The 18,689-nt window shown below is 38.6% G+C and overlaps 1 protein-coding gene across 1 annotated transcript in view; it reads left to right on the top strand.

The window, feature by feature from the left end:
• The window catches only part of timm21 (translocase of inner mitochondrial membrane 21), a 30,296-nt gene extending 13,315 nt beyond the window's left edge, over positions 1-16,981 (top strand). The window contains exons 3-6 of the mRNA XM_080194836.1: positions 6,031-6,128; positions 12,634-12,707; positions 14,904-15,006; positions 15,895-16,981. Coding sequence (XP_080050962.1) covers positions 6,031-6,128; positions 12,634-12,707; positions 14,904-15,006; positions 15,895-15,987 — 368 coding nt within the window. The 3' untranslated portion in view covers positions 15,988-16,981. The remainder of the gene's footprint in view (positions 1-6,030; positions 6,129-12,633; positions 12,708-14,903; positions 15,007-15,894) is intronic.
• Positions 16,982-18,689: the final 1,708 nt, after the last annotated feature.

Raw genomic sequence — 18,689 nt, 5'->3', positions numbered from 1 at the left:
TTCATATTACATAAAAAGAAACTTCAGACCCATTGAATAAAGGATAAATCCCCTCAAATGGCTGTTGAATTGTAAAAGCAAACAAATATTTATTCAGAAACCATATCAAAGACAGAAAAAAAGCTTTAATTATATCCTAAAACTGTCACACAGTGCATATTAACACCTGCTAGGTTAAATGTTTTATCTGATTTTGAAAGCTAACCAAGCATTCAGTTGTAAAAAAGAAGTATTACAGCTCCACACAATAGCACTTTTTGAAACTGAAAGAACAAATAGCTAGGATTTTTTTCTAAGCTGCTATACCAGGTGGGCTGTCATTCAAAGAATTCCAGGAGCAGGTGGCTGTTTTTTAATTAAAGCAAAAGGCCAATTCTTTTCAAAGTTAAAGCACGGTGGATATTTAAATCGCTTCAGAGCATCACATGAGATTCCCAGTACTGTTTTCTTCAGTTTTGAATGCATAATTAGTGATGGAAAGGGATAGGCATGAACCTCGGGTCAGTAGTTTTAGCTGGGGGAAGGGTAATTATGAGGCTATTAGGAGAGAATTGGGAAGCATAGGTTGGACTAGGAGATTACAGGGACTGGGAACGTCCGAAATGTGGAATTTTTTCAAGGAGCAGCTACTGCGGGTCTGTGATAGGTATGTCCCTGTCAGGCAAGGAGGATTTGGTAGGGCTAGGGAACCGTGGTGTACTAAAAAAGTTGATTCGTTGGTTAGGAAGAAAAAGGAGGCTTATGTTCGGATGAGGCTTGAGGGCTCAGGTAGTGCATTAGAAAGCTTTAGATTGGCTAGGAGGGAGTTGAAGAGGGAGTTAAGAAGGGCTAAAAGAGGACATGAGATGACTTTGGCTGATAGGATTAAGGAGAATCCTAAGGCGTTCTATAGGTATGTCAAGAACAGAAGGTTGGTTAGGGCAAGATTAGGGCCAGTTACAGACAGTAGAGGGAAGTTGTGTGTGAATCGGAAGAGATTGGAGAGGCATTGAACCAATATTTCTCTTCGGTGTTCACGCAGGGGGACATGAATGTAGCTGAGGAGGACACTGGGGTGCAGGGGTGTAAAATAGAAAGTATTGCAGTTGATACCGGGGATGTGCTGGATATTCTAGAGGGCTTGAAAATAGATAAGTCCCCTGGTCCGGACGGGATTTACCCTAGGATTCTCTGGGAGGCTAGAGAGGTGATTGCAGAGCCTCTGGCTCTGATCTTCAGGTCATCGTTGGTCTCTGGTATAGTACCGGAAGATTGGAGGACAGCGAATGTTGTCCCATTGTTTAAGAAGGGGAACAGAGACTTCCCTGGGAATTATAGACCGGTGAGTCTTACTTCTGTTGTGGGCAAGGTTTTAGAAAGAATTATTAGGGATAGGATTTATAGTTATTTGGAGAGTAATGAATTGATTAGAGACAGTCAGCATGGTTTTGTAGCAAGTAGGTCGTGCCTTACTAACCTTATTGAGTTCTTTGAGAAAGTGACCAAAGAGGTGGATAGGGGTAAGGCAGTTGACGTGGTATATATGGATTTTAGTAAGGCGTTTGATAAGGTTCACCATGGTAGGCTTCTGCAGAAAATGCAGATGTATGGGATTGGGGGTAATCTAGGTACTTGGATCAGGAATTGGCTAGCAGATAGGAGACAGAGGGTGGTGGTTGATGGTGAATATTCGTCATGGAGTTCGGTTACGAGTGGTGTGCCTCAGGGATCTGTTTTGGGGCCACTGCTGTTTGTAATTTTTATTAATGATCTGGATGAGGGTATAGTTGGGTGGATTAGTAAGTTTGCTGATGACACCAAAGTCGGAGGTGTGGTAGATTGTGAGGAAGGGTGTCATAGTTTGCAGGGTGACTTAGACAGGTTGCAGAGCTGGGCCGCGAGGTGGCGGATGGAGTTTAATGCAGAGAAGTGTGAGGTAATTCATTTCGGTAGGAGTAACAGATGTGTTGAGTATAGGGCTAACGGGAGGACTTTGAATAGTGTGGAGGAGCAGAGGGATCTAGGTGTATGTGTACATAGATCCCTGAAAGTTGGGAATCAAGTAGATAAGGTTGTTAAGAAGGCATACGGTGTCTTGGCGTTTATCGGTAGGGGGATTGAATTTAGGAGTCGCAGCGTCATGTTGCAACTGTACACAACTCTGGTGCGGCCGCACTTGGAGTACTGTGTGCAGTTCTGGTCCCCACATTACAGGAAGGACGTGGAGGCTTTGGAGAGGGTGCAGAGGAGGTTTACCAGGATGTTGCCTGGTATGGAGGGGAGGTCCTATGAGGAGAGACTGAGGGATTTGGGGTTGTTTTCGCTGGAAAGAAGGAGGCTAAGAGGGGATCTTATTGAAACATATAAGATGATTAGAGGTTTAGATAGGGTGGATAGTGATAGCCTTTTTCCTTGGATGGAGAAAGCTAGCACGAGGGGGCATGGCTTTAAATTAAGGGGGGGTAGTTATAGGACGGATGTCAGGGGTAGGTTCTTTACCCAGAGGGTGGTGAGGGATTGGAATGCCCTGCCTGCTGCGGTTGTAAATGCGCCTAGTTTGGGGGCGTTTAAGAGTTCTGTGGATAGGTTTATGGACGAAAAGGGATTGGTTTAGATTAGTGGGTCAGTGTTTTTTTTTTAAAAAACTGGTCGGCGCAACATCGTGGGCCGAAGGGCCTGTTCTGCGCTGTAATGTTCTGTGTTCTAATTGCACTTTTTCCAATGGAAATGTTGTCGAATGCATCTCAACACTTGTACAGTGCTAGTCAACATAATAGTCAACTTACTGTTTTAGGACAGAGCCATAATGTTGTAATAAAAGCCCATCTACCTTATAAGACACTATCTAATAATGATATTAAAGTTATCAAAACATTTGACACTCACCTGTCAGGATGTCCTGACTCCTCAGCAGGCTTTCCCCATGGTTCATGAAAACACTCACCCAGTAAGTTTTCCAAGACCCACCCAACTTGGATGAAAAACACCATGGGACATAAAATACAAATTTCCCCTTGGCCTGTCAATGGATGCCTTAGCACTTACCTAGGTGGAAATATAGAAAGTGCATGTGGGGTTCTTTTTGAGAGGGAAATTTAAATTTCCAGTCGTATGGACTTAGTTTGATGATTCTCACACCAATTCCTGACTTCGCTGGCACACAAATCTGGCCCACAAGATTCTGAGGGAGCTTGACATAGTAGATGCTGAGAGCATGTTTCACCTCATGGAGAAATCTAGAATGAGGAGAACGCAATTTCAGAATAAGGAAACTCCCATTTAAGACAGTGATGGGGAGGAATTTCTCCTCTCGTCAATTGTTAGAGTTCTGTTCCCCAGAGAGCAGTAGAGGCTGAGCAATTAAATATATTCAAGGCTAAGATAGACACATTTTTGATCTATGAGGGAGTTGAGGGTTATGAGGGGCAGAAAGGTAAATGAAGCTGAGGCCACAATCCAATCGGTCATGATCCAAGACCGTTTTTAGCAGTTAACAAACGTGCAACTCCCAAAAGACATTTGGGATGGGCCATGCTCAGCCCAAGACCGAAAATTCCCACCCGAAGTCAGTGGACCTTAGTATGACCCGGTCCCACCCACTACAATTCTCATGGCGGACAGGATGGGAAAATTCCATCCACGGTGTTCAAAGATTCATCTGCTGTGTTTCATTTCAGTGATGCCAATGCCAAAGTGCTTGCTGGATATACTTTGAATAATGGAACAGGCTCAGGGGGCTGAATGGCCTAGTCTTGCTATTTCTTATGTTCCCAGAAACAGCTAACAGTATTTTTTTTAATTGCTCTTTTGGGAAGTTTGGGAAAACAAAGGAACTTTTTTTTTTAATTATCTCCATCTTCCTAAACCATGTACAGTTTTTGATTGGCAGTGGATTTTCTTTGAGCATTTATTTCTTGAACTAGGCTCTCAGCTAATTCTAGAAGGTTTTTGACTGTGTCCTGGGATTTTTCTAATTTTCTGTTAATTAAACTGATAGCAGTGCTCTTTTGCTGGGAAGCATTGTGAAACTTTGTTCAATAAGCTAGAGATGTTGATAGCCAGCCAGTGCGTGAAATTAATCGTTTATTCATCTGAAATTGACCAAATTATGAAGATGATAACAATGATTTTCAAATTATGTGGTGGGGGTAGTACTTGCAAATACCATCAAAATTCCGTCCTTTAGCTTTGAAAAGATATGGTGAAATGTGGTTTAGAATGTAAATGTGTAAGAATAAGATTTACATTTTATTTACTGGTAAAATGTCATGTAAATCTAACATAAATATCATACATATGTTTACTCATTAACTATTTAACAGCCATACAATTGGAGCCTACCTATGTGTTTATTTTGACTTGGAGTTCAACAGAGTTATACCTATGATGAAGTTCCTTTTTTTAACAAATGGCAAAACTTCAAAAGTGAAGGCATATTTAATTTAACTTTGTCACCTGAAGCCTACAGTATTGCACTGCATGTGTGATTGGAAGTTGAGAAGGTGGAATTTATAAAGGCTTTCTTTTTTAAATCCTTCATGAGATGTGGGTGTCATTGGCTAGACCAGCATTTGTTGCTCTTTTCTCATTGCAGTTGAGAAAGTGGTGAGCCACCTTTCAAAACATTGCAGTTCATATGTGATGAAGGTTGCACCCACAATGCTATATATAAGGAAGGGCGTTCTAGGATTTTGACCAACAACATTGAAGGAATAATAACATAGTTATGTGCATCTGGAGACTTCTTATTTGAGAAATGAAGTATTCACTTGAACCATGGAGATAACAATGTTGTAAACAGTTGTCTATCCCACTGCAGACATATGACCCTAAGGTATATGCAGGTCCATTCATCCCATCAAGTCTACTCCGCTATTCAATGAGAACATAACTGATCTGATATGATGATTCTCAACTCCACTTTCCCACCTTATCTGTATAACTCTTGATTCCCTTACTAATTACAATTCTGACTATCTCAGCCTTGAACATATTTGGTGACCCAGTCTCTACAGCTGCTGAGGTAAAGAATTCCCCAGATTCATTACCCTCTGAGAGAAGAAATTCATCTTCATCTCAGTCTTAAACAATCCCTTATTCTGAGATTATAGACTCTAGTCATAGACTCTCTCATAAGGGGAAATAACTTCTCAGCATCTACCGTGCCAAGCCCCTGAGAATCCTATATTTCTCAATAAGGTTGCCTTTCATTCTGCTGAACTCCAATAACTCAGATTGCAGCAGACTCAATCTATTCAACCTCATCTTGTAAGAAAATCCCTCCATACTTGGGATGAACCTTATCTGGACTGCTCCAATGCCAATTTATCTTTGGACAAGAAGACTAAAACTGTTCTTACTATTCCAGGTGTGATGTTACTAGTGCCTTGCAGAGTTTTAACAAGACTTCCCAATTTTTATACTCTTATCATTGGAATAGGGAAATGTTCCATTTCCCTCCTGGCTTTCTGCAGTCTTTCTGCATTTAAATAATATTCAACTCTGTCAGTCTTCCTTCCTACCAAAATCAATAGTTCACATTTTCCTACATTATATTTTATGTCAAGTTTTTGCCACTCATTTCATCTTTACCACTTGCTTTTTGTGTCATCCACAAACTTGGCAAGAGTACATTCATTTCCCTTGTCAAAGTTATGAATTAATAGATTGTAAGTGATTATGGCCCCAGCATGAGCCCTGTGACATCCACTAGTTACAGGTTGCCATCCTTAAAATGCTGCCCTTATCCCAGCTCTCTGTCTTCTGTTGGTTTGCCAATCCTCTATACATGCTAATATACTACTCAACTAGATATGCTGTCATTTTACCTTGAATGCATTTCCAGAAGTTCTCTTAAGTGAATATTAAGTCTAGATGTCTTCCATATTCCCCAGTATTGGAGGGAAGACAAGCTCTACCAAATGCAAATCAATTTTTTTAAATTAATAGAAAATTCCTTTTAAGGTCTTTTTGTAGCAAAAGCATTTCATTTACTTCATTCTGAAATATTATAGCATCTTTCTCCTTTAAAATGCAGTTCTGTCATTTCAGGTGGACTATTCTATGTAATATTTAAAGAGCTGTTTTCCTCCTCAAGTCCCAGCAAAATATTTGGAGACGCTCTGAAGAAATGTAGAGCCCATCCTGAGGTATTCCACTGTCTTTATTTTAAAGAAATCTATATTTCTCATCGTGGATGCTTGTGTGGAAGTTATTTATTGACTTAGCTTCTAAAGTGAGATGCACAAAAATAAAACTATCATCCCTCTAGTTTAATACTTTATAGAGTTATAAGTAATATAAAACAGATCAAGGGCTTTGGTTATTTGGAGATAGTAGGCTGTGATTGTTCTCCTTAGAGTACAGTTGGATAAGTGGAAATTTAAGAGATGTGAAAAATTATGAGAGGTTTTGATGCAAGGAGAAATAGTTTCTGCTCCTGGGCTGAATGGCGTTCCTCTCTGCTATAATATGCTAAAACTAGGAAGAATAGTTGTTGTGGGGTTTAATCATGTCAAATAATCTTTGCTGTAAGGGAACTGTTGTTGGGCTAATGTTTATTTTACATGGTTTATTTTGGGTTTTAAAAATAAATTAGTTGATTTTGCATAGTGGTGCATATGCCGGTTTTCAAGTGCAGCATTTAGGTCAAGGTGAGGTTGGGACAATTGGATCAGGACAGTGGAAGATGAAAAGACCTTCTGGTAATGCAATTTGTCTCGCTCAATTGTGATGCCTTGTGTACCATTATATAACATATATATTTTATATGACACATACTCTGTCTATCCTACCTGAAATTGTGTGGTATTGTGACAGAAATTAAAAATCCTGGATAATTTGCAAAATCTGGGAAACCCTCTCCCGTCGCCTTGGTCCACACCATCTCTGGCGACTTAGAACTGATGTGGGTATGCCGGCGTTGGACTGGCGTAAACACAGTGAAAAGTCTGACAACACCAGGTTTTAGTCCAACCTATTTATTTGATAATATACTCACAAGCTTTAATCAGTAATCTCTAAACTGTCTGTGCTTTATATGCTCTGTCTGAGGCCAGAACTCTCCATTCACCTGACGAAGGGGCTAACCCCGAAAGCTTGTGAGTATATTGTCAAATAAATAGGTTGGACTAAAACCTGGTGTTGTCAGACTTTTCACTGGACTTAGAACTGGTCAGAGATCAATTTGGCACTGATAGTTCTATGCAGTAACTACCTATTTTTTGTCTGTGGTTTGACACAGGTCCAACTGTTCTGAAGGAATTCACCACACTAGTTGACAGTCTTTTTTTTTCAGAAGTCCACTACTCTGAGAAAAGTACCACCTATCCCAGATCTGGACTTGTAGAGTATAAATTCTGACCCCTGATCAGTCCTAGCCTATTTAATTGGAACAAACAGTTTAGTCAAACTCCTTTTAACTGTTGTTTAAACACCATCAAATCAAGGTGTAAAGTCCAGGCTGATTTAGTCTATCTTGGTAATAAAAATGCTTCAAACTGCAAATTGACTTAGTGACCTAGTGGGCATCCTGCGCTCTTTCAAAGGCTTCAATATTACTCATCATCTGAGAGTCTACACAAGATCATATTAGTACTGAGGTCTGACCAAGATCTTGTATGAGGACAAAATCTCATGCCTTAGCATATGCAGCCCAACACCGCAGCTTATCGTTTCATGGTATTCAACCCTCGAAGTTTCATAGAATACCCTCGAATGTCCAAATCCTATTTTTCCCCCACCTCCTTTATGCTTTTCCTGAAAGGTTCAGCATTCACTCTACCTACATGCATAACACTGCAGTTTCAAATATTATTTCACAATCATGAACCCAGTCTTCTAATACCTCAAGGTTTGCCTGAACTCTTGCCCCATGCTTATTATCATCTGCAAATTCACAGATCATGTCCCAATACTTCTATCAGTAATAATATCACAAAGATTGGCAGTCCCAATAGCAATCTCTTTGGGTCACCACTAGTGACCAAGCCGATCCAAGTCCATCCACAAGTATTTACTGCCTTTCTGCCTGTTCATAACCCAGCTCAATAATTAATGATACCAGAATCTTGTAGATTAAGGTTTCCATTAAATACCCTTGCCACGGGAAATGATGGTGACCTCTTCAACAAATACATTCAAATTTGTGAGACAGTGCGACATTTTATTTTGAAGCCATGTTTATTCTCCCTAATATTTATCTCTGTATTCAATCATACAATCCAAACTAATAGGCATGTACTTTGGGCCATTTTATCTCTTTTTTTTAAAGAAGGGACTATGTTAACTTAGGGAACCAACCCTGGATACAGTGAACTTTAAGATATGGAAAGGGGATCACAAAGTTCTTAATATTTCCATCATACTCCACGAGTCCTTCATAACCTGCCCTTAAGCATCTATCAATGGTCCAATAGAGTTGATAGTTCTTGGGCTCTTAAGATAACTGAAACTATTGTCTGTGATCCTCTTTTCCATTATCCTTTTAACTGATTTAATAGTGGAAGGGACCAAGAGGAAGAGAAAATAGGGAGAGTTGTGATGTGTGGGAGAACAGAATGAAGCCAGCTAGCTATGCATAAACATGAAAATCAGAAAAAAAGAGGGATTGACTAGCTGTCCATTCTTGATTGCATATAGCATTGATGTTGATACCTTCAGGTTGGTGAGACTGTGATACCTACTCTCAGCTCCGCTAAGTTCTGATTTTTAACGATCAGTGCTGGGTCATTGTCAATTTTACTGTTGCAGCTGGAGATAAGATGCTAGTCCAGCCAATGTTGTGGCCAATCTGAAGCTAGTTTTTGTTTTGGCTGTGAACTTAAACTGGGAATTTTCCATTTAAATATGTAATCTGAGGGCCATGCATGTTGTGTGGAATTTGATGGCCCATCAGTTTTAATATACTGTTTCACAAAAGCTCTGTTGCTCTTTCAAAGAACTTATTTTGCAAGTGTTCTTAACTGTTAAAATGCTTGATGGGAAACATTTTCCATTTCAGGAAAACACTGTTGGTCAGTAATAACTTCCTCTTTGCTGCCTGGGCTACCTACCGCAGGCCCAATCTCCCTGTACGGACTTCTCTACATTGGAGAAACCAAGTGCAGTTTAGATGACCACTTCTGTATTCTGTGCAAGTGTGACCATCTCTATCATTGACTACGTATATCATTCCAAAATGTTTGACACTGGCTTCAAAAAGAGTATTTTTTCTTTTTCTTAGCTTCCTTATCACTTTCTAATCTGGGTGTTCGCTTTAGTAATTTCAGAATTTAGGTATATCCATATTTTTAAACCTGTTCTAATTTCATCCCCAATCCTGCACCCAGGACAGTCACTCATTCCTCAACTCTTGTGATGTTTCCCTAAGCCCCTCAGTTTCTGAAATAAAAAAAAGTGCAGATGCTGAAAATCTTAAATTACAAACAGAAAATGCTGGAATCTCATCCAGTTAGTACACATCTGTGACAAGCTAATATTTCCGATTTCAAATTCTTCATCAGAATACACATTCTGTCCCTTTATATTAATGCTACTATTACGTGACCTGCTCATAATTTTGTGATTCTTCTCGAGGATTCCCTGTCCTGATTGTATCAGTGTACCTCTTGTATACAGTAAAAAGTCTCACAACAGCAGGTTAAAGTCCAACAAATTTATTTGTTAGCACAAGCCACAAGCTTTCAGAGCGTTACTCCTTTATCAGGTGAGATCCTTCACTCACTGATGAAGGAGCAGCGCTCTGAAAGCTTGTGGCTTGTGCTACCAAACAAACCTGTTGGACTTTAACCTGCTGTTGTGAGACTTTTTACTTTTCTTACCCCAGTCCAACACTAGTATCTCCACATCATGATTATCTCTTGTGTAGCAGTTCTGAAGGTCCACACCTGAAAGAATAACTTAGCTGCCCTCTCTGGGATGCTGGCCAGCTGAGTGTTTCCGGCATTTTCTGTTTTGTTTCCCAGTTCCAGAGTCTGCAGAATTGTGCTTTTTAATCTTTACTTTGAAAATGCTTAAGCCCTTGTTTCTTTAAGGTTTGATTTCTAACTCTTAAATGAGAAGTTTCTGAACAGATGGTTGCAGCACCAAGGTTTAAACTAAGTGAAATGCCAAGTCTATCAGATGAAGTAAATGACACCCCGCCACAGGGCCCTTTGCTCATCACAGTGTATCGCAGAGCTCTAATTTATCATGCTTTTTCTCACTTAGCGGTGTCCCTGCCAAATGGAAGTATGAATTATGCATCGAAAGAAAACATGCGGATTATGCCAAGTATTTTGCATTAAACAATCCATATCAAATGTCCATTGCCACATATTTGAGCAGATCTTGTTGGCCTTTTGCCACCAGAATCAGTGGTAATTCGGGGCAAGATGTAAGAATCAGCCTTTTGGTGCAGGACAGCAAAAAATGAAATTGGTCTTGGTCAGTAGCTCCATTCCTGATTCAACCTTATTCACATGCTGCCTGATTTTCTTTTCAACAAAACATCAGCAAATATGTGAATAAATATTCTGCCTGATAATAGTGACTGCAATTCTGGCTAGAAAGAGCTTCATAGAAGGTCCTAGGGTGAAATAAAGCTATATATTTTTTCCTTGCTGATTTGTTTGGACTTCTATCTAAAATCACTTTCGTTGTCAAGACCAATTTCACTGTTGCTTCACGATTAATAATGTACAGAAATAATTTGTCACTGATATAACATGCTCTTTTATGGTACAATTTCTTTAATCTAGGAAAGATCAGTAGCATAAGAATACTTTCATGATGGTGAAATAGTTAAAAGTTTTTAAACTATTCTGCTCCCATTCTATTTCAATATTTTCCAAAACTCAGGTTAAAACACTGTAACCTTTTGAACTAATTGCATTATACTACCGTAATACAAAACACACAAACACAATTTAAGGTTTTAATTTCCCTCTTTCACGACAAGCCTCCATTCTGGTGTTGACTGGGTTCCAAATTTTAATGTACTTCATCTGATTTCAGCTGGCTGTATTAGGAAGGGAAAAATAAAACAGATGGAGCTGTAAGTGAGCTTGTATTTTCCCTGTAAGTAGCGTCCTTGCCTGCCCAAACTGGTGATTGATAGTTGTTTGATTATCAAATATCTATTCTGCCATTATAAAATACACTTTTAAAAAAGTTCCTCAAAGACTAGAGCTGGGCCAGGCTTAATGTTTGAAACTTAATGTATCATTTTAACAATAGGAATAACAATTTTTAAATTTCCATTTAACCTGTCTTATAGAAAGTGTCTTGCCATGAGCAAAATTACTGCCACATAAACAAGTTGTAGTCTGTTTCAAATTAACAGACAGGACTATCTTCCAGCTAAGAGAATTTTCAAAAACTGTGTGCAAGATCAGTTCAACACCTATCCCCACCTCCCCTGACAACCAAGAAAGGAAGTAAGTGTGACAGTTGTCACACAGGTTTTCTACATACATTTTTAACCAACTAAATGTTTAAAACTGTACTTTTTTCTGTTTTTCTTTCTCGTAACCTTCAAATTTTGCACTTTCCCTATCATTTTTGTTTACATCAATTTGTTAATCCTTTACACAAGTCATTGATTTTAAGCTCTTAAATATAACAAGGTACTTGTTTTTCCTTCTTGCTGCATCTTTAATGCATTATTAAGTGCATCAGGTTTCTGATTCTGGCTCATTTTTGTCAGGCCTTCAATATGAGGGAAGATAAAGAGAACAAAAAAAATTAGGGTTACATGTTTAATAATCAACCAGTCTCCCAATAGAATAGAATGAACTAAACTAATTAAAATGGCTTTATTGAATACAATATCACACCTTCCCACGGGTTTTGAACACTCAATCTCTTGAGTTTTTATCCCAATATCATAAGCACTAGATCACTTTTAATTAAAGTAGTACCTCGTCTAGTCTTATTTTTAATAAAGAAAACTTGTGTCACTTATGTCAGACACATTCCACCATAAGTACACAGCATGTTTGAGAGCCCTGAAATTATCCCCTGCAGCACTGGAACACAAACATGGAACACATTTGTTCAAAAAAATTCTCTGCTATTTTAGTTGTGATGCTAACTCAATTAAAATAAGTGAGTTAATGCCTCCACTGTTTTGTGGAGAGAGAAGTTTTAGTAGAGAATGCATTGTATTTTGTATAGTTGTCTAACTTCAAGTCATAAGTAAATTTTTACTGTTGTCTCCAAGGTGGTACAGAGCTTCCACAGCCACATACAGATATGCAGTAAATCTGTTTGGATTTGTGATCTCATGTTTGCTGAAGAACTAATATTTGCTTAAGACGAAGACAAACTGTGTTGCTGGTCGAGGAGCTGGCATTTGTTTTTCTGCTCTGCTTCTGAAATATTACCAATACACCCCTGTAATTATTTCATGTGCCTGCTTAGTGTGTTTCTCCTCCGCCTATATGATGTACGTGTATCAGTAAGCAATTTAGATAAAAACAAATTTCCCATACAATGCATGTTGCAGTGTTTTGCGTGTTTAGTTCCTCTCGTACTCAGGGATGCATAGTATATAAAAATCAGGTAGAATGCACTTTTTTTTGTACTGAATATGGAAGAGGTTGTAATTAATATTACAAGATTTTACAGTGATATAGATATAATTTGAATGTCCAGATTTATTTGTGTTCACAGATAATTGGAGCACTGGGAGAACCTATAAAAGGTTATGGAGAGACAACTCGACGTGGTAGAAGACGACATGTCAGGTAAAACAAAGAGTCAGTATAGTAACATTGTTATGTGCCTCAAGTAGGTTTATTGTATAAGGGAATGTCAATAAAGACAGTAATTTTAAAGAATACCTTTCCTGGCTGCTGCTGTTTTTTTTCCACCTTCCATCCCAACAACAACTTGAATTTGTATAGAACCATAGTAGAATGTTCCAAGGTAGTTCACAAAATATTGCAAAATAAAATTTGACCATGGGCCACATAGGAACCAGATAACCAAGTCATGGAGAAATAAATAAGTCTCAAGGGATATCTTAAAGGAATCAGCAACCATTCTGCATCCCCCCCCCCCAAACTTAATGGAATTGAGAAAGGTGTAAAACAGTCGGCAAATGGAATGTTGCCCAGCTTATAATATCACAAGAAGTTAAAATTACCCCTCTAAGTTTCCCTCCAATTCTTACGTCTTAAGTACCCATTTTCCGTTCGTAATCGTGCAATCAGCTGTCTAGGCCAAAGCCTCTAGAATTTCCTCTGTATGTTTTTCTGTTTTTCTACTCCTCAGTCTGTCTTTAAGACATGCCTTAAAATCACCTTTTAAACAAGCTTTTGGCCACCTTCCTTAACATCTCCTTACTAGCAGAGACCCGCAATATATTTGCAGTCAAATTTGTATTTTTATTGCAATAGTGCTTCTATATATACAGAATTTTTCACAAAAAGACTTTTAATAGAATCAAATCTACTCACTCCAAAAAAGCTACTTAAACTGTCCATCAGAAAAAACAGGCCTAGGAGTACAAATACATTTCTTTTTCCAAGTGACTTATCCTATGACTATAATCATAGAATATGAAAGTCTAATTGGGACTGTTTCTCCAGAGTTGAAAAGGCAAGTTTACATATGATGGGCTCAATATTATTCAAGAATTAAATACTACATTTTCTTGAAATGTGCTTATAATGATAGCAGTATTTCTCATTGAAGAAAACGGCTTCCTAATCACCAGTCTTGGTCCACGACAGAGTTGTCCTTAGGATTCCAGTTTCGTAGCAAAATTACAGCTCCTCCTTCCTTAAGTCTAAGTTTGCACAGTGGCATGCCCATTGGTGTTAGACAGTGTAGAAACTCTGGAGAGTATAGACAGTTACTACAATCATCTATAGTATGCTGATGTATGCATTAAATTCATCTGACAGCTTTAGTAAAACTTTTTCATTCAAATCCAATGTATCTTGATTTTTAGCACGAAGAATAGATTTTAAATAAGATGTGTAAAATAGTTGTCCCTGCCATTTTGCCACACTTAATCAGTTCCAGCATCTCATCCAGCCATGCAATCACTCTCATACCATCCCATTCCATACATCCCTCCAATCCCATCTCCATCTTGCTCGGGTCATCCCATCAATATCCCTCTTGGAAATGATCACTCCAGCCAAAGTAATTTTTTTTTGTGTTGACTTTCCTTTTTTCTGTTATCTTTTATTCTCCATCGACCACCAACTCTTGATGACCACAAATGTGTATCACACGCTGCAGTCCTCCACCACATGGCCTGTCTGACTCCATGTGCACCAGGCACCATCCACCAACTAAACCCATACCCTTTAAACAGTCCAGACAGAAGGAAATGTGTATTACTATTATTGTAGCTCAGTGACATATTTTATGATAAATGCTCCTGTGAATACCTTTTAAGATTTTACTCTAATGGGTGCTATACAATTGCAAGTTGTCATTGAATATGTCACAAGTCTCTTGATTCAAGCTGTTATTTGAAGTGAGGAGATGTAATCGAAATTCAAAGGCCTTAAACCTCAGAACAAATGGCATTTTACAATGGTTTTGTCAACTTTTATTTATATAAGTACTTTCTAATGTAATAAAACACCCCAAACTACATCATTGGAGCATTACGAAACAACATTTGACATTGTTTGGGTGTCCTCCTGATATTCTAACCAATGTTTATCCCTCCCTACTAACATCAACAAAAAAACTCCGGTCATTCAACTCATCGCTTTATATGGCGTCTTGCCACAAGCAAATAAGCCCATTCAATTGCCACCAAAACAACGATGACTAAAAGTATTTTGTTGGCCTTAAAGCATTTTGAAACATCCTGGAACAATTGAAACATCCTAAAGAACAATTAATCTAATTGTACATTTATTTCTTCCTCCTTTCTTAAATCTAGTAAGATGTAAGATTGCTTTTCTGTCTTTCAGCCATGTGGAATACGTGAAGGATGGTGTGAAGCATATTCAACTGAAATTTTACATTGAGGGCTCGGAGCCCATAAAAGGAATAGTGCACTTGGATGCAAAAGAGGTTAATCATTTAGTTTACTCTGTTGTTCTGTACACCTTGCCCTGCTGCACATGTGTGAGACATGCACACACATTCACACACACAGCCTTCCTAACGAAACGTTTATATCAGAACTGGTAACTGTGTGATGTCAAGTGTTGAAATCTGCTGTCCTCTGCTCTACAAATTTCATCAGCTAGGGTACCCAAAGCCAAGATATAAGAAGAGGGCAGTGCCAGCTGGAAGTTGCACCCTGTCCTTGGTAGGTGGGGGAGTAGGGAATATTGGATGGGTAATTCGGGCTTGAACGATAGCTGGTCACTTGCAGTCCTCTGGGAGATGATTGGCAGCAGAAATATGAATGAAAGATTGGGAGTTTAGAATATCTTTCTAAATATTACTGTTGTGGTTAGTAAAATGTGTTGTCCATTTCCCTCTGTCAGAATTCCAGCTGCAAACTGGTTGTGGACAATGAACTTTTAATTTTTGAGTGGTGAAACTAAAATTTAAAATATTGATTTGGAATAAAATGCCAATGGAATTTTGATTTTTCACAGAAAGGTAAAACTTACAAATCTCTGCTTGAGAACGTAGTAATGCTGTTTGGAACACTGAGCAGTTTGAATGTTCATCTTAAGGTTTTTATCTGCCATTTACCAAAACAAGCCAACAAATGTATTTCAACTACATACTGAGTTTCTGATGAACAGAACATTTTGCTTTTAAAGTGAACTTTTAGAATTGTTCACCTTAATTTCCACATTGACAGAAAAAAATCAAATCAATTCCAAACAGACATCAAATACATACTACAGGGCCAATTGTTTTCTGCCCGTTATTGATATAGGTGAGAGAAGAAAAATGCGGGCTGATTATCAAACAAAGCTATCTCTTTTCTCTTTATTGCAGAATCCTGAAAGTGGAAAGTACGACTTTCGTTATATATTTGTGGATTTTGACACTTATCCTAAAAGGACCATTATTGTTGAAGACAACCGATAAAGGAGCTGATACTAAACCAGAGATTTCTTTTGGCTTTTGTAGATCGAATAAATCATGTGAATGAGAAATGATTTGGATAATTAATCATCCTTTTCAGCTGCTGTCCCCAATTTAGTCTTGTAGAGGGTCAGACTCTGGTCTAAGATACAGTTTCTGTAAATGATGCTGGCTTTTTATACAGTGTACTGATTAATGTGCTTTCTCTGTTTTAAATCATTGAGTTCAATCAGTTGTGTTGTAAAGCTTAAAAACTAATTTGCTTTTTCTTTGAACAAGCAAAATTCAATTATGACATTTAAACAAATGATGTTATAAATAAAACGGTTATTGTAAATTATTTTGTCTTTGTCTTCAATAGGCCTGCATAGGACATGCAACATATACTGAGTGCATATACTTTTATGCGTCTTTTAGGATGCTTAAACTGTTTCTGTTGGAATAATTTTATTTCTTCCATTGTTCCTTCCTTTCTACCAAATTTTACGTTCTTACCCCAGCTTATACCTCCTCTCCAGGAGGAGAAGCAACTGATATCTTCATAGCGTCCCTATTTAAACTTGTTTAAAATTGGAAACATTGGGCAAAATCCTACATCCTATTATTTAGTGAAACTACTTACATGTTGATACTCCAGTGCCCATACTAATTTAAACATGTGCTTTGGGTTTAACAAGACTTTGGGAATTCTGAAATCCCAAAGGTATCAAGTTCTTGCCTAGTGATTTCCATTGAGCACCAGACTTTAACTGGTGAGAATAGATAAAGTTTTTGGCATTGAGCCCAGTTTTGACCTGACAGCTTAGGCATTTTAAAGACTCAATCTCCTTGAAAGGATGGCTGACCTCAGGATAAGGTTAGCTGCCCTGATACATTCATACTGATGCCAGTGGTCTGCGGATGTTATGAAGATATACTTTCCCCAGAAATTAGTAAGGGATCTACAGTTTGGTCTGAGGTTGTCGGGAAGGTTTTTTCTGCAATTCAATATCAGCAAACGAGATGTTAGATTTTTTAAGATCTTAATTTGTCTTTTTTTTATTAAAAACAGAAATATATGGCCTACCATCAACAGCTGCTGTCAGTTTTATTAATTTCTGCTGTAGAAACCTCTATCAATTTGATAGAAGAGTGTACTTATAATGTTGGTGAGAAAATAGACATTGAAGGATGTGGGAATAGAGCCAACATTTCGAGTCTAGATGACCCTTTGTCAGAGGTCTATTCTCTCTCCACAGATGCTGTCAGACCTGTTGAGAGTTTCCTGCATGTAGATTTCAGTATCCACAGGATTTCGCTTTTATGTTACTGAAGAATGTGGATTGGCGATCATTTTAAGCCCATACATTCACTAGTCAAAAGTAAAATGCTCACCAACTAAGCTCTCTCTGAACAAGAGATGAAAGAAATGGCAAAAGGTGTCCTTCATGACCTCAGGATGTCTCCGACAATAACGTAATGTTGTAAGTTCAGAAACACAGCAGCCGGTTTGCACACAGCACAAACCCTCGAACAGCAAAAAGATACACAACCACTTTATCTATTTCGGTGATGTTGGTTGAAGGTTAAAATAGTGGTTAGGACATTAGAAGAATTTCCCTTTGGCTCTTTTATATATATATATATATATACCTGAGGAGGCAAGGCCTTAGTTTAATGCTTTTTCCAAAAGAGTACCTGCAATACCACTGCACGAGTTCACTAAAATAGCAACTTAGATCATATGATCAAATGTGTAGGTGGGACTTAGAAACCATAACATTCAACTTCGAACAGCATTCCCTCAGCATTGCACTGAACTGTTGGCCAGATTAACTGCTCGAGTCACTCATCTGGAAGTTGAATTTGCAATCTTCAAACTCTGTCATGAGTGCTCCATTGTCAACTTTAATTATAGAAGGAACTACAGAACAAAATTTTAACGGACAAACCACAGGGGATCTGCGAGTATGAGGCAGTCTTAGGATTCCAAAACCACTATGTGAGTAAATAATGTTATGAATGTAATGTTATGTGACTAATTGAAGAGAGTGGATGAGAGCCTGCTGCATGATAACCCCAACAAAAAGTTCATGTTCATGAGTTCCAGTCTTGGAAATAAAAAAAATGCACTTGTAATTATCCCAAAACCACTAAGTGAAGTGGAAAATTTTGCAAATCAGCATGCAAAATTACATGACTGGTGAAGAGGCAGGACAAGTCAGTAAACACATGATGTACTCCCCTCCAGTAATACTGCTAAATTATGCTAAACTGCCCTTGCCCCTGAGTGGTTCGAAACATCCGCTCTCTCCACAAAAGGAATTCAAGATGACCGGCTGTTTGAGTGATGCTATGGACTGAACTGTTAAGGAGCCTCAGGTAGCAATCTGCTGATGCTGCCAGCTCAATTATAGTGTCAACAGCTCAGAGACCTCAACAACGTCAATGCAAGAAATGGGGGCTGGTGAGGTATCTCAGCTACTCAGCACTTCCAGGTGTGTGAATAAAAATTAAAAACCTTAGCTGAAAATCAGAGGGGAACCCACTCCATGGCAATCTTTGAGATTGTGGGGACTGCGTGCCTAGTCCACAGACCTATTGTGTGGCATGGAACCTCTGGCCCCGATGGAGACCCTGGCTGCTACGGGGAGGCTGCCTCCATTAAGCTGGTGATCTTCCAAGGAAGGCAGAGGGTTTTCCTGCTATCAGTAAAATGCTGACAA

Source organism: Carcharhinus amblyrhynchos, chromosome 8, assembly GCF_965287045.1.
Source record: "Carcharhinus amblyrhynchos chromosome 8, sCarAmb.v2.hapA, whole genome shotgun sequence".
NCBI lineage: Eukaryota > Metazoa > Chordata > Chondrichthyes > Carcharhiniformes > Carcharhinidae > Carcharhinus > Carcharhinus amblyrhynchos.
The sequence above is the reverse complement of the archived record's forward strand: the minus strand, read 5'-3'. Positions and strand labels throughout refer to the sequence as shown.